The sequence below is a fragment of the Lycorma delicatula genome, chromosome 3 (assembly GCF_047948215.1).
Source record: "Lycorma delicatula isolate Av1 chromosome 3, ASM4794821v1, whole genome shotgun sequence".
Classification (NCBI taxonomy): Eukaryota; Metazoa; Arthropoda; class Insecta; order Hemiptera; family Fulgoridae; genus Lycorma; species Lycorma delicatula.
The window spans coordinates 89,625,805-89,648,607 of NC_134457.1; the positions used below are offsets into that span (position 1 = coordinate 89,625,805).

Genomic DNA, 22,803 nt, shown 5'->3' on the forward strand with positions numbered 1-22,803 from the left:
TAAGTTACTGAGTGTCAGCCTGTTGTTGCCATTGTGTGAGTAAATACAGTAAATAGTTAAAAATAAATTTTCATAAATATTAGTGTATTTTAGTGGAATGTAGTGATTTATACCACAGAATCATAACATAAAGAAAACCAGGAAAAGTAAGAACAAAATGTTTTGAAATGTTGTGTTACAGAAGAGTGTTAAAAACTATTTTAGTAGAGTACTATATGAAAAGTTCTTAAGATTAACTAGAAACAAAGGAAGTAATAATAGATTGTTGTAAAAGTAAAGTAAAACTAGTAAACCACTATTAAGGGATCTGTGATTAATGAGATAGTTGGACTAAATATTGAGTAAAAAAAGGCTCACAATAAAATAAAGAGATCACAATAAAATAAATCATTTTTATATGAAAAATATGATGTGGAAGATGTATTGAAATTAAGAAATTACCACAAATTAGAAGCAAATTCTGAAGTGCATTAAACTGTTCTACGTGCTGATAAAACTTAATTTTTAATATACATTGTTATTTCATCTAATTAAGAAAAAACACACTTAAATGTAATTTATTATTTTTTCCAAATTTTTTTCAGTGAATTTTTTCAAAATTCCTGATCGCAATTCCCATCATTTTCAAAAATATTTACATCAGTGCATTTTTTCAGTTAATGCCCATTGTAATTTAAAATTGCAAAACAAATAACTGGTAATAATTGGTGGATCTCAATCAGGTTCTACTGAAAATATACTATTAACCAATTTAAAAAATATTTTTTCAGTTCAGTCCATTTATATTTTTTTTTTATATGAGAATGAGTCAACAATTAATCTACAATGTATTTAAATTTGTATTTCTGCTAGCAGCATTGTTGTTTTTGCAGATGTAGATACTATAGTTTTATCCGATTTAATACTTTTCTGTATATTTGAAGTTAATAAGTCGGTTTTATTGGTCAAAGCCATAACGTTGATCATGGCCATTCCACTTTCCACTTGAAGAACATGAAGAATGAACATGAAGAACAGCATTCTGTAATCCATTTTTACTTCCTTGTATAAAGTAAAGGAAGTATTGTGATCGTGAAAAATTTTGTAGTTTTCAAATTTCAATGGAAGTATCAAGTCTGACCATCCCTGAATCCATTTTTAGTTTTGGCGTGACATCTGTACGTAGGTACGTATGTATGTATGTACATACGTAGGTATTTATCTCGCATAACTCAAAAACGATTAGCTGTAGGATGTTGAAATTATGGATTTAGGGTAACATCTAGTTGTGCACCTCCCTTTTTGATTGCAATCAACTGAACCAAAAGTGTTCAAAAAAGCCCAAAATAAAAAAAAAAATGGATTTTGGACTTTTTCTTTTCAGTAATAAGCCCTCACTGAGAGCTTTTAATGATTATCATAACTGATACTTATTTTCATTGGTTCCAGAGTTATAGCCAAATGAAATTTAAATAATGAAATATTTTGATCTGTAAGGGGTAGGCACATTTGTTCGAACCAGATTTCATCTCCTTTTTTATTTTTTTAACTTTTTTTTAATTTATTTTTTTTTAATAATTTTTTTTTAAAATTAAATATATTGATTTATTAATAATTATTAACCTGTGATTGTAAAAAAAATGTACAAACAATGACTATTCAATAATAACAATAGAATGAAAAAGCATGAAAAAAATCAGAAGTTATTAATGAAATATAATTTTACGTACTTTTAAAAATGTGTATTGTAATTTAACAGGAACATCTCATATACTCATATGTAATAGAGTTGGTAAAACATCTGATTATGTAATATTAATTGAAAGTTATAATTCAGAATCATATTATTTTTGGATTTTCTTAGCAAATTCTTATAAAAATTGTATATTTATTTTTAAAAAAATCATTTTGTTTAATTATTTGACAAAAAAATAAAATATATTTTTGAATTGTATTCAATTTAAAGTGATTATTGAGAATTTTTTCACTTGTGTATAATATGCTTCTTACAACTGTTGTTACATAATATACTATTCCAGATCAGTATTATTCGAATATTCGTGACTTGCTGGTTAACAAAAGTTTCAGATTTCTGGTGTGTCATATAAATAAAAGTTAATAATAATTAAACTATTCCGTTCAGTGAACTCCTATATATTGGTTACAGATATTAATTTTGACCTTGCGGTGTAGAATAATCAGTTTTTATTATTGGATTTTTTGATAAACAATTAATTTAAAGAGTAATCAAGGGACTTTTACTCTAACCTAATATTTCAGGTAAAATTGTTGAATGATTAATTGTAGAAATATATGATGTTATAAAAACTAATATTTTAGCAATTGTGTAACTGTCCACTTATATTAAAGAACTAGAGGATCGTATCTCACTTTAAAATGAAATAAATTTAAATGGAGTGCAGCAAAAATGTAACTTAATAAATGTAATTTAATAGACGTACAAGGAAGTCATGTGGTGTCCACATCAAATTTTTTGTTTTTTTGCTGTTTTCTGTTTTAAAATGTTTTTAGGATCAAAATCTATCAAAGATTTTCAGCACAATAAGGGAACAGTGTTTAGAGACCACAATAAAGTGACTATGATAGTTTGAAAAATTAAAAAATTGTACAAATATTATTAGTGAAAAAAAATTAGATGTCAGCCCACAGATGACAACATTGAGGGCGTGTGTCATGGTTCTGAAAGATAGATGAATGATTGTTGATGAAGTGGCAAATGGACTATGAATTATATGGTATGGTTTTGCCTATGAAATTCCACAATAGATGTAACTCTAATAAAATTTGTGCCAGGTGATTCCCAAAACAACTCACAGTTCTGGCTATTCAAACAAATACACAAAATTTGGTTTGTTATGACCATGAATGTTATGACAATTTGGTTCAGTGTTGATGCTTTCTTGAATAGAGTCATCATCAGTAATGAAATATGGATCTACCATCTCAAGTCAACGAGAAAGTGGTATAGTATGTAATATAAACATTCCACGATTGCCTACCAGGAAAAGTTCAAAAGTCAACTGTCAGGAAGAAAATTGTGTTAATAATATTTTAGGATTCAAAGGCTCAGAATCTGAAAGCCTTTCTTAAAGGGGATATCAGAAGCTTCTCATAATACAGTGCTCATTATAGTGAGATACTTATTGAGCAGTTGAACCCTACAATTCGAAGAAACTCTGACTAAAACTATTGAAAGGGGTTATTTTGTTGCATGACAATCTCCATCCACATACTGCTGCTCACAGTTGAAACCCTGCAGAAACTCAAGTTTGAGGTTAACTCTTCATATACGCTTGTTTTTACTCTTTCAGATTATCATATTTTTGATACACTTAAAGAAACATTAAGAGGCCATTGATTGATTTGTGAACAAGAACTGACGGAAGTAATGCATGCGTCACTTATTACTCAACCAAAAAAATTGTTTGAAATAATAACTATCGTAAAGCTTGTGCTGTGATTGAAGAAGTATGATGAAAAGCAAGAGCGCTATGCTGAAAAATAATGTTACAAATTTTTTATTTTTAATGAAAATAATTTATATTTGCTTTACGAATAATTGATTATTGATTCTGTATGTTTAAGGCCTAATTCTTATGAAATGCTCCAATTTTGATTATTTTTTCTATGGAGGAAATTCTAGTGACCCCGTTGAAAATTTCTCCCACATGAAATTAAAAAAAATTCAGTAATCAACTATTATTATCACAATAAATTTATAAATAAAAAATTACAATATCGCATACATAATTTTAAGATATATTTTATTCATTTGTCATCATTATTTTTTTATAATTGAATTTATTTTTAATAGTATAATAATAAAATAATAAATTATCTGAAATCAATCTGTTAAAAATATTTTTCCATTAACAAGTTAGTAAAAAATTAATAAATAAACAGTTAGCTATATTCCAAACAGCCTTACCTCATGTTTAGTAAAATTCTTTATGTTTTAACAATTATTCTCATTATTGTTTCTTTCAAATTAAGAAGTTGGTTTCGAACCTTTTTCATTTCTTGAGAACAGTGTTCTTTGTTAGGATGCAGTATTTTTTCTTTTGTAAGTCTATCTGTAACTTAAAAAAAAAATTTAATAAAATAAAGTAAAATAAAATCACCTACAGTTTGACACCAGCTGCAATATATCAAAATTTATAGAGTGTAAAGTAGTTTTTTTTCAGTTATCAAAAGTGACCTAACAAAGTTCTCACTCTTTCATTTCTTGATTAGATCTTCAGTTCTTAATATGCGTTTTTTGTTTTTTTATTTATTATTATTTCAGTGATAACATGTGATAACATAACATATTTTCATCTGATGCACAGTATATACATACATATTTATGTATATGTCATTAATTTAAACATTTGAAGAAATAAACAATCACTTAAGTGTAATAATACATATATTAAACAATTTACAAATCTACTCATATGTTCATATTTCTTTTTTAATTCTTGTATTCATTATTTTATTTTTGTTTTATTTTATAGCTATTTTGCAAGGGGAATATATTTTATATATATTTAAAATTATTGCTGATTTACTTGGTAAATTATATAAAAACAATTATATTGTACATGTTTTTATCTGTTATACTGCAACGTATTTCATATACTGAGAATTGAATTATTTATGAAGAAACAAGGATGTGTGTTTCGGTAATTCATAAATTACCTACATCCTTGTTTCTTCATTTATGTTGCCTAATTACTTTCATCATAACTTATTCTTTGAAGTTCAAATAATTTATGAAATATAGCTTTATGTTTAGTTTCATTGCTTATATGTTAGTATTATATTGTGTATATTTAATATGTTATCATAAAATATGACTTATTGTTAGTTTATTTCAGAACACCTTCTTTCATTTTTTCTTATTTCTTTTACAATAATCTATTTCATGTTTTGTTTTAATTATACTTTTAATCCAAAATTTAAGTTTTTAGCTTATTCATAGGAATTCAGTGTGACATTTTTTAACACATGGAAAATGTCATGCCTGAACTGAGGTCTGAACTCAGTACCTTCCTGATTAAAATAAGTGACTCCACCAAGCTGGAATGAGATTTGCCATTAATATTATAATAACTACTAATACTATTTAAACAATATATTAATCATTTTTTGAAAGCTCTTTTTTATTTATATGTTGGAGTTTATGTTAAACATTCTAAATTAATTGGTTTGTACTATTCTTGAAGTCTTCAGATATCTGATGTAACTTTCTTAATTTAGGGAACTGTAGATAGCTGAGACCCTTATTAATATAATAATGTATTGGTAACTTTTAAAATTTACAGATTGCTAGGCCAGGATGTAAATAAGGCTATTAATAGAGATTGGTAGCAGAGATTTTATCACAGAGATGAAAAAGTGATAAGGTCTCAGTCTTTCATTCAAAGGCCCCTTTTTCAAATCCTGGTCAGGAGTGGCATTTTTTATAATCCTGAGCAGAAACTTTGAGCTTACATGATGAATTAATTATCAATAAAAAAAAGTAAAAAAAAATTAATCCAAAAAAAAAATACTGGTTTGACCAGGCTTTGAACAATATTGGCCAGGCTTTTAGGGAAAGTCTAGGTGTTAATAGATTAGCTATTCTGAGTCATAACATTGAAAAGCCATTATAACACATAAATTACACAATGATGTACATCTTATTTCAAAGTATAAATTATATAGAGTTAAGAAATTTAAAAAAAATAAACATTTTTAATAATTGTTTGTGTTAATTTAAGTTTGGGAAACTGATTTTCTCATTTTTTCATTTAAAAAAATCCTGATTGTTGTTATTTAACTTTTATAATAGCAGAATAGAATTGCAACAAATATTTTTTAGGATTAAATCTACTTTATGACTGATTTTGAAATAGTTTAAATTTTAAGAAAAAAAAAAAGTTTGATTAGGCACCTCTATTCTACTTTGACTTTATGTCACTTTTTCAAAGGTATTTGCTTATCAGAATGCAGGAAGTATAAATATTGCATTAAATAAATTAATGTAAATAAATATTTTAAAAAGTGTAAGTGTAGACAGGTATGTTGGACTATAATCATTGATATATATATATATATTAAAAAAAATTTCCACATTCCTCTATGTTTCTATTTTTTAACTATCTTTTTAATCCAGTATTTATACTTTCATAAGCTCTGATGAAACAAGATCTCTGGAAAAGCACTTAACGTAGAGAAAAGAAGAAAAAATAATAAGCACTAAGTAAATGAGAATTTATTTTTACAAGTAATTTATATTTTGCTGTTAGGATACAATTTTCTAGACTTATTTATTATTAAATTTTAACAATTGCTTTAAGTATAAAATTAGAAACAAAAATTAAATTTTATTTTTAAGAGTACTGAAAGTTTTAAATAATTAACATTATCTTAACATTATCTTTTATAATGTCATATCCTTTATTATAAAAGAAGGTATTTTATAATAATATGAATTTCTTATCTACTTATTAACAAAATAATTTAAACATTTAAGACTTAAATTCTTTATTAAAGGTAATGCTATAACTTTTACTTACCCAGCTATACATATATATATATATATGTATATTCAGTATATTATATAAGAGAAAGTATGCTAATTGGGTCAGTTTTTCCATGTCTTTTCGTTTCATGATCCCCTTTAACTAAAACCATAATTTTAGTATTGAAAAATTACAGAAGTATGTATGTTAGTACACATGTTGACCTATTTTTTACTTGATATCTATAGTCTTTCTTTCTTTTACTTGTTTAGCCTCCGATAACTACTGTTCAGATAATACTTCAGATGAATGAGGATGATATGTATTAGTGTAAATGAAGTGTAGTATTGTACAGTATTGTTACCATTCCTGAGATATGTGGTTAATTGAAACCCAACCACCAAAGTACACTGGTATCCACGATCTAGTATTCAAATCTCTGGAAAAGTAACTGGCTTTACTAGGACTTGAATGCTGGAACTCTCTACTTCCAAATCAGCTGATTTGTGAAGACGCATTCACCACTAGACCAACCCGGTGGGTTGATATCTATAGCCTGAATGAACCAATCTGGTTGAAATTTCTAATGATGATTTCTGTAAATGGGATATTCATCCCGCTTAATTTTGAACACAATTGGGCAAGGAGAAAGAAAGAAACAGACCTCATGGGTCACATTTCTCAAAATTTTATCAGTGAATAGAATAATGTTTTTACATAATTCAGTATATCTTAGAAGGCGTATATTGTTTAGGTTCATGTTGTGTTTCAACAGACCCTAAATTAAAGGGTGAGATCAAAAACTTCTTTTTTGCTTTTTTCATATATGGTCAAAAATATGAAAGAGATGGTTGGCTCTTCACCCTCCTTTTTTAATTTCATTTGTTGCTGCTATCTGTCATTTCAAACTGTAATCAAAATAAAGGTTTTAGTATAATTGTCACTTTTTTATTAACTGTGAAGTATCTTTAAAAATCAGTGTAAATAGTAAAAACGTTAGTTACTACTTCCTTTCCTTCTCAGAAAATCATGAAATTAGAATAAAATATACCCATGTTATTACATGGGTATTATACCCATGTAATATATACCTATGTTATTACATGGGTATATTTTATTCAAATTTCAAATTTCCCCAAGAACAGAACTTTGTATATAAGCTGAAACTTATTAGTCATAGATTTTGCATTTGAAAGAACTCAGTAGCCAGCTTTTCTGATGAAGCTGGGAAAGTTATAAGAGCTGGCATGCTCTTTGTTGGCTCTTTCTCTGACAAAAAAGTAAAATATAGTCTGTAATTTTTGTTTTTTTTTGTTCCAGAAAAATGTTTTCAAATGCAGAAATATTTTGAAAAGTTCCTCACGGCCTGAAGTGATTTTGAAAGAATTAAAAGTGAGTTACTTTTTATAAAATATTTATAATAAATATATTAAAAATATAAATAAATATATTCTTTTCAAGTTATTCAGTTTCTTGAATTTGTATGTGCGCACACATGCGTGTGTATATAATATATATATATATATAGAAAATTATTAATTCTTATTAAATATTCCTAATAAGTTGTATTAATGAAATCTTGAGTAATAAATTATCATATTGTGGAAATTCATTTATCTAGCTTGTTTGGTACATGCAAATAAACAGAAATACAAAAAAATTGCTAACCTTATTTTCTAAACAAGGATGGATGATGTATTGTAATTTCAGCAAATGAATTTTAATTTTTAATTCAGGGCAATATTGTGATAATATACCAGTTATCTAATTTACTGAAATTGTTGATAAATGGAATTTTATGTACGTACATACACATTATAAAATTATTATTTTTAATTTTACCAAATTAAACTGTAGAACATACTAAACAATTACATCATTATGTACTCCGCATCAAAGAAAAACTTGGGGAATGAGTTGGAATCTAGTTTGTACTAGTTACAGTCTAATAACATCAACAGTTTCTTTGTTATTACAGCTGCAGACATCTAGTTTCTAATAAGTAATAGATTAAATATTATATTATTTATAAAAACAAATAGAATAACAATAAGGGAACTATTTAAAAGATAATAAAATGAAATAATTAACAATAAAAACAAAAATAAAGTGATTTATGTCTCACTGAAAGTTAATTGTCAAAAAATTATAAACTCTTATACTATTTCTTAACAGTCAGCTTAAATGCTTTAGGACTATTAATATTTTATTATTTAGATTACTTAATATTATTATTAATATTAATATTATTTAAGATTATTTAATAATTCTTTGTCTCTCTAAACACATATTTGTAACAGTAACTTCCAGTGTATGTTCTTTCAACCATCTAATTGCAGGTCTAGTAATACATATTTTTACTTTATAATTACATATCTGTTTAAAATCTTTACAACAACGAGCAATTTCTAACACTAATATCACATAATATAGTAAAAGGAAACACAATAAATTGTTCAAATAGTTAGTTGATCTGATGGGAACAACCATGGCCTCTTCAGAATTATTTTATGAATTATAAAATATAATTTATGATATAATTCATAATAATTATACGAATTAAATTTGGGTTATAACTTACGGATCATCATAAAGAGTATAGAAATTGAATCTAGAGATTATATTATCTTATCTGATAGATTGTGTAAATTTTATGGTGAAGACCTCCTTCGTTTCTGATAATCATAAGCAACATCTTATTTTTTTAAGATTGTTAAATTTACTTCTGGGTTAGTTATATCTATGCATTCTCATATCTATTCTCAAACATTTTCACCTACATTGAGAATCAAAAAATTTCTAGCACCTCCAAAATTTTTAAATTTACCATCTCTTATAAATAATAATTGCAACTGTTGTTTTTAAGATGCGCTCTTAAAAACAACAATTGCATTTATTATTTTTAAACATGGGATATCCTATTTCTGAGTTGAAACTTACAAATATCAGGAAAACATAATTTTTGCCTTTTTTTTAATCAGCCATCACCTTCCTAGATTGCCGGAACATCCCCAATTTTCAGTGGGCCTTCCTACTACCCCCCTTGAAGGTCTCCAGTGCCCACAAGGGGATGTTATCGCCCACTTTGAGAACAAAGGATTTAGAGGAAACAAAAGGGCATTTATGCTTGTTGAATAGCATAAATATAATATTCTAACAGAAAAATATTTATAAAGTAATTAAGATACTGGATAAATCTAGCTCTAGAACATGGCTCCTTTTAAGGAGCCATGTTCTTCCATCTCCTGGTGATATATGATTTTGTATCTACTGTTGAATTATTTTTTCATTCTTGATATCATAAGTGCAAAGTTAATTACATCCTTAAAACCAAATAATTCTAAAATTATATTTTATAATTATAATTCTTCAATATTTCAGGAAGTAGAATCCTAGAAATTGAAAGATAATGATAAAGTACCATATATAATAAATGTGATCCTGGAAATTAACTGGAATTTTATGTATATAACATTATAAAATATTATTATTATTATTATTATTTATTATCAAATAAATTAAGAAATTAAATTGTAGAACATAGAATAAACAATTACATCATTATTTATTCCTTACCAAAAATAAGTTTGTGGGACTGTATGTGGTAGCCAACACATTGCTTTAGTAAACACATTGTTTTAGTTATAATTTTGAAGATTATTAATAATAGCTAACATAGCACTTTAAGTTAAAACCAAGAATAGGTATCATAAACATATGAAATATATTTTTCCTTGGCCCTAATCAATCAAATGATAAATTTATTTTTAAATTTTGAATTACCTGTTAAATATTAATTAAGATAATTAGCAATGGTAAGCTGAAAGAAAAACTTTCTCTAACTCCATCAGTTGATGATGCTTTTTAGACCTCTCCCTATATAAATATATTGTTAATTGAATAGTTTTTAAACTGTTAACTATTAATAGTTATTAACTATTGACTAATTAAACAATTTTGAAAATAGGTTATCATCTTTTCTACTTCACATTTGTTTAACAGAAAATATTTCTGAATTTTTGAAAATTATATTGTTTTCTGTTATCTTTATTTTGATTAATCTTCTCAGAAATAATTTTCAAATTCTGTTAGAAATCTTTGTTTATTGGCAGTTTAATGAAGATAATTTATGGTAAATTCAAAAAATATATATATTTTTTGATTAATTTTTGGGGTATTCTATAATTTTCTCAGAAACTGCTACAGTTTGGAAACTGCTTTAATTATTCAAATAAAACAACTTAAGAAAATCAATAAATTTTCTAATTAACTTTGGTCCCAAGAATTTTAGTATTGCTTCTTTTTATTTGAGCAAAATATTTTGGTAATTATAACTTGTAAAAAAGTGTTTCTCAATATATTTTACTTAGAAAATTATTTTTATTTATATTATTATCTCAGATCAGCCCCCAAAGTATTTCTGTGCTATTTTGTATCATCTATAATATGATTTTAATTTTCTAATTCTTTTTTAAGAGTGTATGTCATAATAGGGCATAAAAACAAGTTTTAATTGAAATATAAATTAATAATATGTTGACTGATGCCAGTAAATGAGTTTATTAATCACTCCAGCTATAATAAATTTTTTTTTATTTCAGTTTTTTTAAATTTCATCCTTGTATTTCTTAATGTATGAAGTGTTTAATATTATTAACATCTAATTTTATTATTTGTTTCGTTTTTATAATATCTGTTTTTAAAAAATTAAACATATATTATCATGCTCGTTGATAATTTTTTTTATTTACTTATTACTGTTTGTAATAAATCAATTGTTTGGAGAAATAAAATAAAAAAAAAAAAAATATTCTGATTAAAATAATTAAATTATTGATTTAACTACTTTTTATTTAGTGATTAATACTAATTACTGTTAAGTACTTGTAAAAGTTGATTATTTATTAAATTGTGAGTGAATATTAATATTTTATTTTGTAGAACCTTGTGGATATTACTACATCTACACCTTTACAAGATGAATGTGTTTTTCATGTGCCTATTGAAATGGTATCAAAGCTATTAGATCAGGTAAAACTCTCAAAATCATTCTCATTACACACATATGTATATATATATATATATATATATATATATATAAATGCATGGTTTATTTCATCATTTTTTACCACAAAGAAATTTGTAATTATTAACATCATTTGTCTCTTTATTACAGAAATCAATAAATGTGTTCAGATAAGTACATACTAGGTTTCTACTAGCTTTACTAGTGTGTATGTAATACAAAATGGAAGAATATGACAATATCTATAGATATTAAAAAAAAAATTTCAAGAAGTTGATATATTTAAAAACAAATAAATGTGTATTCAATTTAGAATGAATGATAAGAATTCATCACTTTTTATTATCCATTACTCAGAATTTTAGTTTATCATTTACTTTCCCTTATTTTATGTTTACTTTCCCTCTATATTGCTGACAGATGAGTGACTAAATCTAGTTGTTGGAAATATTATTCATCCCATTTTTTATTATGTTTGTAATTCTTATTAAGCATCTGAGGTACAAAAGGCTGAATAAGAGTTGCTTTCTTTGAGGATATTATACAGTCCATTATACAATCACTTCCTGTGGTGAAATAATGTTTAAAGGTGTCATTTATAGAGCAGAATATCACCTAAATTTTGATGGGCTTGGTGTGCACATACTTTATACAATGAAGCACAATGAGAAATCACTTCATTGTTCACTTTCCTTAATTAGCCCACCAAGAGATGATTACTCTCGAGAATGATTTTTTTCATTTTCTGGAATTATTTATGATTTATGATTATGTTGTCTATAATTATTACAGTTATAACATAAGTTATATCAGTAACCAACTGGCGCATTGAACAGTTAATTTTGCCAGAATAATACTGGTTGTTAAGAAGCTGGGTGGCAAATTTTTCTTTCCAGTTATCACCAAATCAGTATTATTCCTGTTATTGGTTCCCTGAAATTATCAGTTTTACTAGCATACACTCAGCATTAAATTAAATTGTTTTTTAAATTATTCCATTTTAAAATTAGTTTTTTATTTTAGAATTGAATTTATAAAAAAAATCGTCATACAAAATAAATATATCACATATAATAAAGTTGGTAATTTGCATTAAATTAAATTAAAGGTTACTGTATTCCTTTTTTTAAGATAATTTTGGATTCAAGAAAATGAATTTAGACATACTTATAGAATTATAATATTATTTGTTGTTCTAAGAAAAACAGTAAATAATTTTGGATATTTAATTTAATATTTCATAAAATTATATATTTAAAAACATTATGTAGTTGTTGATAGAATCCTTAATGTTACTGAAAATTTATTATAGATGCTCAAATCATCCAGATTTATGTATGTTTAGTGCTACAGATTATAGGTGACCTGTTTTTCTGACATCAGTCACTTATGGAAATTGGATAGCTATATTCATGAATATCAAGCATCCCATAATGGGCTTATTATCAGGGAAACTTGTATCCTGGTAAAAATGTTCTCCAGAGTAAAGTGTTATGATTTCCTGTTACCTTCTTCACTGATGTAAATATACTATTGAATATCAACATACAAGCTCACCAAAATAAAGCACTGTATTGGGCACTTTCACTCAGTTGATCATAGAGACTGGCTGAAAAATAACATCATTCTTCTCAGTGAAAGTAATTCTTCTCAGTGAAAGTAATTCTTCTCAGTAATCATTCTTCTCACTTGGCTGAGATACTTATAGGAATTTTAGCTACGGAAAAGATTGGGCCAGATAGTGTAAAACTACAAATGCATTTAATCATTTTTGTAGGAAACAATGTATTAATAGTACAATGTGTCCATTCAATAGTGGAAGTCTTTGAAATTGCAGTTTAGATATAATAAAATTATTGTTGATATCAAGTCATGCATTTACCAAATTATCACTTCAGTTAAAAAAAAAAAATAAATAAATAATTTTATTTATTATTAAAAACTTAAACACATTCAATAAATTCTTGGTAGAATGTCACTTTAGTATCTACATTTGTAACATTTGATGGCACTGCCACTTTGATAAGAGTAATTCTTTTTTATGCATCTTTACCAGTAAGCATTCTTTTACAATATAGAAGGGGATGTGTTATGTTATTAAGGAGAAAAAAGTTATAAAATGATAGAGATAATATTTATCTAAAAACAATTTGTTACTGCCAGCAGCTTTTTCAGTTAATCTCTTTCTTTTACCACAGAGTTATCAGCTGGACTAGTTTAAGAGCAGTTGATTTACGAGTTCATTGTAACAACACCAAGTCTTACAGTTCTTTTTAATGCCAGTTAATTTTGAAATTTTTATATTCCTGCTTAAACTAGAATATTTAATTTTCTACTTGGTATAAACTACTTTCTTTAGTGAATTCAGAAAAACAAAACAGGACGAAATTATATCATATTCCAGATATTAAACATGTTCTTAATTTCAGCATGTTATTTATAAAAAAACATGTTTTAAACCAAAAAGCGGACTACTACTTTAGCCATTTATACACTACTTTATTCCAGTTTTTTTTTTTAGAAATCTTTCCATTGGTGTGAAATGGTTCATTACATGTAAGGAATTGGTAAAATTATTCATGAAGTGTGATAAATAGATCCTTCATACATTGGTTTTTCTTAGCCAGATCCATCGCTTTTGCCAGATTCCCATCATCTTCTCTGCAATTTCAGCTGTTAGTTGCCTTTAATTCACAGGGGACTGTTCTCGGAGTACGTTCTTTTGCAATATTATCAAACTGATTGGCATAAGCCCTGGCAGGCCATCAACCACTTCCTTGGATACAGTATGATATGCTGATATTATGCTTAGACAACATCTTCTATGCAGTGCCTCCAGTCTGCCTAAATGTTTGGCATATCTAGTCATACTGGCCCACACCTCGACCCCATATAGCATCGTAGAGTATGCCGTCCCGGCCAATAATCTCCTCTGCAATTGTGAAGGCCCACCGCAATTGGGTAGGAGACCAGCTATCAATCTCTCTGCCTTACTAGCAGCCTCTGTGGCCTCTCAACCTTGCATAGGCCCAAAGCCCAAGGTATTTTATTGCTGGTCTTGAGATGATCCATCTATTTTCAAGTGAGACTTGAGTTATTAAAAGTATTTGCAACTTGATTGAATCTTCCCTCTCTGCAGCTTAAAAATATGTCTATAATGTGTACTTTCAAGCTGACAAATAATTAGAAAACATTTTTGAAACCATTTTTTAAAATAGTGAAGATTACCAAGAAATTAGTCAATTACTCATTATTTTGCTGAAGGAAAATGTGTATGCTGGTTCCAACAAGATAATGCAACTTTTATATTGCTGGTTTTATTGTAGATTCTGCATATATTTTTAAAGAAAAGTCTCTCTTCCATGACTATGGTCTCCAAGAGCTCCTGATCTTAAAAAAAACTTCTTTTATCTGTTTTATTTAAAAACATTTTCCTTGAGACTGTCCACAAATCAATTTTCGAGCAGTTCATGATTAGCAATATTATCCATGATTAGCAATATTATCCAGGAAATAATTTTTAGAAAGGTAAGAAAGGTTACTCTAAAAATGGTAGAATGTATTGACAAGTTCATTGAACTGGGTGGATATCATCTAAATCACTTGGTGTGAGTGAAGTTTGCTTTGTGATATATATGTATTCACAAATAAAGGGTTCAAATTAATGATGCATTAACTTCTGAGTAGAAACATCCTGTAAAACTCATTCTTCTTTAGACAAGTATTAATTAAATTTGTATGGTGCTGTCCTCCATTATGATTTGATATTATAAATAACTTTTAATTTTGTTTTAGGATATTGATCTTTGGTCAACAAGAAGTAGCAGTGAAGAATTAATATCAACAATTTCACCACTTTTTGAAAATTTGCCACCATCTGCAGAGATTTGCCACTTCTTTTCTAAGCATTGTATTCATCATCCTCGATCTCCACTTATTGCTGATATATTTACACCTATAGTGCATCGTATACTCAAACATAATGTAGTGAGTATCTCAATTGAATTATTTTATTTATGTTTTTATTAATTTTTAGTAATAATTCTTTCAAATTCATTTCTTTTAAAGTATTAAAAACAAATTAAATTATGGAATAGAATATAATTTGTTTATCCATTTGAATGTATAGAAAATATTAAAATTACAATAGATTGGTTTTTTCTATAGTGTTTTTATTGTTTACAATAAAAAAATAATTATTATTTATAGTTATTGTTTACAGTCATAAAAAAATAATGTTACATACATTTTAACTAGCTTATGTAAAATAACTACTTAATTAGCTCTTACTTAAACATGTTAGGAAAGGTAAATATTCAAACACTATCCAGCAGCCTTTATAATATTATTTTTATAAAAAAATTACTTGACAAATGGTATGGAATTTGAAAAATTGTAAAAAACTATGATATGAAGCATTTATTGCAAGAACAAATATTAATTGGAAGAAAGCATTTTCTGCTGTTTGACTCTCAGACTGTCATTCCTAAGTATCATTGTTATAATTCTCTTTAACACAGACAGTGTGTAACTGACACTGTTACTATGCCCAAGCAGATCTTATGTTGTTTTTGTTCTTAGCTTATTTTACTAAAATTCTTAAAGCAAAAGAATTCAATTTTATTCCAAACAAAATCAATTTGATATCATCCCAAGAGAATTTTTCATTTAATAAAACATCTAGAAATTTTGCTTTATGTCAAGAGAAATACCATTGTTTTCATTAATAAGAGTTTAGTTTTGTCCGTGCAGTTCAGCTACCTGAAAAGGTTACATCTACCTGAGAAGCACAGTTCTACAGTTTTATCCGTATTTTGATGTCAGATTTATACATTTTTATTTAATGTCAGATGGATTTTAACCATCTGACATTAAATAATTTTAGGTAAATTACTTTTTAAATAATTTTAAAAAATAATTAAATTATTAAATTAATAATTTTTTTTAGGTAGGATCTTTAAATCCTTTTAAATAATCATAGATTCAATTATGACATCTCCAAAGGGGGTAAAATAAATGGTTCAAGATTTTGAGGAAGATTTTTAACAAAATAAGAAAAGTAAGGTGGTGAAGACACTTCTCTGATGCTGTCTGTGTTCTAGCTTGAAGTGAAACCTACACTTTATGTGCCATATATCAAAAGACAAAATGAAATTTCTACTTATTTGTGGTTGGCTTTAACAAATTGTTACTCACTCCTTTGATGTAATAGCTACTGAGTTTTTTCATCAGTAAAAGATATTGAATAAAACCTAAATGGTTTAGTGAGATTGCAAACAAATTGAAAATGAAACCTTTTGTTATATATGCTACGTATAAGATATATTCTAAAAATTGGGAAATGGCTCAGTTAGAAGACAGTTTTTCCCTGAATCATGCTAAAAGTTTATATTGCATTATCTTTTTCAATTAATATTAAACATCTGTATTTTTCATAATCGTTTTAGATAATACTAACAAAAATAAAATTGGCCTACAATTCTATTAAAAAATGTCAGAACATTTCTTGAGGAGAATAAAAACATAAATATTATGGCAGTCAGGAAGTATTCCACTGTTGAAAGATTCATTAATTAAATCTCTATGAGAGACAGTAACATTTACCTTCTTTTAAAACACTGACAGAAATTTTGGAAGTTATCAGAAAAAATGTATTTAGGCATTTCATAGATTACTTAGTATAAAGCTAGAGTTTATAATTCTTTTGTTAATCGAATCATTTTTCTTTTTTGTTGTTAAAATTCTTCCTTTTTTACTAAAGACGTGGTCTTCTGAAAAACATTAAGAAAATAGTTAACTTTTCATCAAAGCTAACTTTATTTATTATTTTCCCAATTTGTTTCTGACAAAAAGGTTTTCAAATTTTTAATTGAATCTTTATTGATAACAATTTTAAAAGAATAAAAAAAGTAATCATTGTCTTATTTGTAATGTTTTCTTTAATGTATAATGTTGATGAAATTTGACAGTTGTGATCTGAAGATTAATCTGCATAAAAAGATAAAAAGTATTTTTAAATAAATTTGTAAAAGTACTGCCAATGTAGGTTGTAGAGGTGCTTGTAATTATATTTGGCTGAGAGATAGAAATATTTAATCCTACTAACTTAAATTGAGTTAATAGTTCATTCATCACAAGAACAGAATTATCTAGAAAGTTAACATTAAAACTACCGTACACTTTGACATTGCTGCAACTTAAAATATATTAAAAAAAAGAAATACATTATAGCAGGCTTTCAAAAAAACATTTAGCAAAGACTAAAATCATGTTTTTTTTAATTAGGCTGCAAGAAAGGTTTTTTTTTACATAAAACAGAGTTATTTGAAGTAGCTAATTTTTTTGTTACACCATTTTGTAACAATATTTTGCTCCTTTAAAATCTGTCACTTTATTTTAGCAAAAGTACTTGCATTAGAAATATGATTCAGTTAGGCACTCATACCAAAAAGCAGTTTCTAACACAGAGAAAGCAGCATTATTTAGCCATTGTTCTCTGCCTTTTGTTATTGTAATCACTTTCATGCACAAATTTCTTCACAAATTTAAAAATTTCATCCTTATTTAAAAATGGCAATCCTGTCATATCCGTACCATTTTTCCTTATCACAATTTTTAAACTTAGAAATTGAATAAATAAAAATAGAATAAAATAGAAATTTATTTTCAATACACAAAATGCTACTATAAGCACTAATTAAAAAGAGTAGTGATTTCATTTAATACTTCCATCACAATCAGTTTCAATTTGGTCAATTTGTGCTTCTTCTACAAATGACCAGAATTTTTTTTTTTTTTGTAATTTAAGTATAATAGATATCAAAGATTCAGTGATATACATAATTTCACATCATGCATTTTGTACAGGAAATGTATGTGGTTGCGTATTTTTTATGAGATGCAGAAGCACATATTGGTTAGATCAACCTATGAACCGCAGTAGTACATATGTCGACTCGCCCACCGGGTTGGTCTAGTGATTAACGCGTCTTCCCAAATCAGCTGATTTGGAAGTCGAGAGTTACAGCGTTCAAGTCCTAGTAAAGCCAGTTATTTTTACACGGATTTGAATACTAGATCATGGATACCGGTGTTCTTTGGTGGTTGGGTTTCAATTAACCACACATCTCAGGAATGGTCGAACTGAGAATGTACAAGACTACACTTCATTTACACTCATACATATCATCCTCATTCATCCTCTAAAGAATTATCTAAATGGTAGTTACCGGAGGCTAAACAGGAAAAAGAAAATACATATGTCGACTTAAACAATAGGATTTTTTATTGTTTGAATTGTTGGTGCTCTACTCTAAATAAATAATAAAATAAAAATATCATTGTTTAACTAGCTTCAATCATTTTTTTTTCAGTTAAGTAGCAATTCACTTTAATAATTTCAGGATTATGGAAAATTTCCTTATACCAGAAGACTAGTACAAGATTATATTCGTGCATTAGATTCACATAATGATAGTGAAGATGTTATAAGGAGGTTTGTTTTAAGGTATGCTTAATAATACAATAAAATATTAATTATAATCTAACAAAGTATTAATATTATTATTTTTATTTTTTTCTGTAATGAAAAATTTATTCTGTCCATGTTTTGAAAATTAGAAATAAAATGAATTGTTACCTACCACATTTGTAATAAATGCAAAAAACTATTTTCTGTAATATAAATTAATTTCAGTATAATGTAATTTAATTGATGTTACTATTTCACTCTACAGGCATTAGTGATTTTCAGTTAGTTACATGGTCTTGTCCATGTACAAACTGGCTATTTCTTAAATCTTTAACTAAATCTTAGTAAATGAGCAGATTATAAACCCAAAATTGCACTTTGCTCTTCAAGGAGAAAATTATATTACCAGTTTACTAAAAAAATACTTTAATTTTATTCTTTAAATATGACTATCTTTTACAAAATCCCATTTAATAAGTGTATAGTGTTCCAAGAAATGGAACAAACAAAAGACTGCTTTATATTCAGTAAAATTATTTATTATCTATTAATTAATTATTATCAGCTAAATTATCTATTAAATTATTTATTAATCTTTATTCAGGATTTATCTATTAAAATTATCAGTTAATTACCTATTATTTTCAGTAAATTATCTATGAAGTAAATCTAGTTAAGAGGTAGTTATTGTGAAAAATGTATTTGTAGTTTGTATTAAGTCCTTTTTTTTAGGAAAAGATATATTTAGAATATTAATATTTTATTTTAAAAAAACTTTTTTTAAAAATGCCAGTTTTTGTTCCTTTTAATCAAGTTTCCCAAACTAATTAGAATTATCCCAGTTGTATTACTGACGCAGAATGATTTTTTCATTTTTTATTTATTAAAAAATGTTTGCTGTTTTTCTATTTCTAGAATTTTATAGTGTTATTCACACATATGAATGGGGTCACCTTTTTCTAACCCGATGACATTCATGTAAAACAGACAGTACTTTAAAAGTGTAGAAGTACAAAAACCTTTTGTTCAACCCGAATTTACATGTTCTCTGACCCTTTACTTATTCTTGAATGTGTTAATCTTCATGTATATAGATAATAATAATAATAAAATCAATCATAGTTTACAGTTCCTTAGATTTCAAATATAAAACCTCAGGTATCATCAAATGTTAAAGAGCAACAGAATGTTGTAATGTAACAACTACATAGTTTTTACTGCTTATTTACTAAGTAATAAAATTTATAAATAAAACGTTTAATTTATAAAATTTCAACTTACCCTAAAACAGATTTCATTTGTTATTGGTCAGGTTTTATATTATTGGTAAATTTTATTTTAGTAGGGTAGCTTAAAGTAAGGGAAATGTTGGTAACTACTTTCACAATCTGGGACACTCTTTGTCGTTTGACAATACCCTTGTCAATCAACGCTGTAACTGTCAATTTATAAACGGTAAATATTTATTGGTTGAAGAATATTTTTTAAGTTTAATAGAATAGATTTCTTGGTTGATGTAGTGCTGTAATTATTATTAAACTTCAATACACTGGTGACCATCTAATGACTCTATAGTTATATTTGATATATAAGAATATCTACATCTAATATATAAGGTATATTCACAATCTGCTATATGTTGGAAACATGTCGTTGTCAGAGATTAATTTCTGCTTTTCAACTCAGGCAACCTTCTTCAAAGATCTAAAAAATTGTTATTAAGCAAAGTATCTTATTTGAAAGTATAGTTTTTTCCAAATAACATTCACTACTTGTTATTGGTTAAGTGCTGAGGTCATCATTTAAAAAGTACACAACAAAGTTTGATTGATCTGCAATATGATGAAAGATTTGGTCCAGAACTTTAAATAGAATCCATTATTTATGAATTCTGGTTATATACTAACAGTAACCTGTCATTGGATATGCGATTAGCTAGCTGGCTTCTAACATAGATATTTGTAATGAATTCTTGGAGTGCTACATACTCACTCACAGATTTGAAATGCAACCTTCTGAATAGCTCATCACCCACAAAATAGTTTAAAATAGACATAACAAAGTCTCACATCTGGAATGGGAAATACTTTCACATTCATTAATGGACAATAATTTCACATTTTACAAGTTCTAGGTATGTAAGCTAGAACTTCCACCAATTTAAAATACTAAATGTTTGGCACATGGTATTCTTATTAACGCTATTTTTAGCTTTGTGCAGTAAGAAATGCTTAAGTAATGCCATTAGCTTATTAACGATTAAAAAGAAAAGAATTTGCAATGGCATCAAAGAACACAGGTATCCATGATGTAGTCTTCAAATCTGTATAAAAGTAACTGCCTTTACTAGGATTTGAACTTAAGAACTCTTGACTTCGAAATCAGCTGATTTGTGATGACGAGTCAACCACTAGACCAGCTCAGTGTGCTGATGAACTGACCCAGTCAAAGCCCATGCTCCAATTATCTTCAATGCAATAGCATTGTTATTTCTGAATGTAACGCCTAAATCACATAACTTTACAGTCTTGTATGCATGGTTAATATGTGCCATTCCAAACCTATGTACAAACATCTGTATTAGTAGCCTGCTAGTGTGTAATATCAACTACATACGGTTAGTCAGATGTGACTAACCACTCTGTTGAAAAATTTTGCAATATCTAGATAATCCACTGGCACTTAGATGCTTATGTACTACTTGGCTTGATAACCCATGTGATCATTTGGAAGGGTTCTAGTTAAATTAAATTATATTTGTTTTTCATTTAAATTTGCATAAATTAAATGATTGGTTAACAGAAGTTTCATTAAGAAAGATTCCAAACTAAAGTATAATGATACATATATCTTTTCTTGAATTAGTCTGAAGTTTAGTTTGAAGTCACATGTAGAAAATGTATGATCAGTGAAAACAAATGATATGAAGTTTTAGATTTTTTATGAATTGCATACATTCATTTTTTTTACATGTTCATCTATGATTGTCTTAAAAATTGTTATCAACAAATATTGTCTGAAGTTATTTTTTCTGTATATGATTAAAGAAAAAAGTTAATGTAATTTAAAGTAAGAATACTTCACTACATTGTGACTAAAACTCAGACTAGGAAAGTTATTGGTGAATAATATAGGTATGGTTTATTCCTACATATATAATTACTTCCTTCATAGGTGATCTACAGTTTAAAGATATGAATATTTATGTTACTTAGAATAAAGTTGTTAGTATTGATATTAGTTGATGTTATTAAAATAGAAACAGTATTGCTTCTTTTATGTTTTACAAGGTACATTTATGTTACGGTAAACATTGAAATGATAGTTGTGTTTTTCTTTTTTTTATAGTGTACATGGACCGAGCTGCGGTTGCCCACATCCACGTGTTCTACAAAATCTTATATCAATGTGCCTGGCTGCTATATTTTCTGAATGTGAAGTGGCTGCCACATTCGAGAAACAAAATATTTATAATGATGAAAATATAAAGAATGATGATGATGGTGATGATGATGATATCTTAAATAAGAAAGCACATCTTAATTGCTACCTCAATATTATAATTAATGTGTAAGAAAAGAATTTTTTTTAATTTGTTCATAAAAAACAATTATTATTTATAATTATTGAGTGTATGCAATTGTAAAGTAGAGGCATTTCCTAGTTCTCCTACACCAGTGGTTTTGAAGATGATGTTGTAGTAATGGCAATAATCTAGAAAAGTTTAGAAAACACATGTGAAGAATACTAAACTCATGTTGTATGTAGTCAAATACTGAGCTTTTTTTTTTTTGTCTTCAGTCATTTGACTGGTTTGA

The 22,803-nt window shown here is 26.8% G+C and overlaps 1 protein-coding gene across 3 annotated transcripts in view; it reads left to right on the plus strand.

The window, feature by feature from the left end:
- The window catches only part of LOC142321787 (C-Maf-inducing protein-like), a 284,140-nt gene that overhangs the window by 242,692 nt on the left and 18,645 nt on the right, over positions 1 to 22,803 (plus strand). For all 3 annotated transcript variants that reach the window (XM_075360174.1, XM_075360175.1, XM_075360176.1), the window contains exons 5-9: positions 7,809 to 7,880; positions 11,430 to 11,519; positions 15,310 to 15,501; positions 18,918 to 19,021; positions 22,334 to 22,555. In XM_075360174.1, coding sequence (XP_075216289.1) covers positions 7,809 to 7,880; positions 11,430 to 11,519; positions 15,310 to 15,501; positions 18,918 to 19,021; positions 22,334 to 22,555 — 680 coding nt within the window. The remainder of the gene's footprint in view (positions 1 to 7,808; positions 7,881 to 11,429; positions 11,520 to 15,309; positions 15,502 to 18,917; positions 19,022 to 22,333; positions 22,556 to 22,803) is intronic.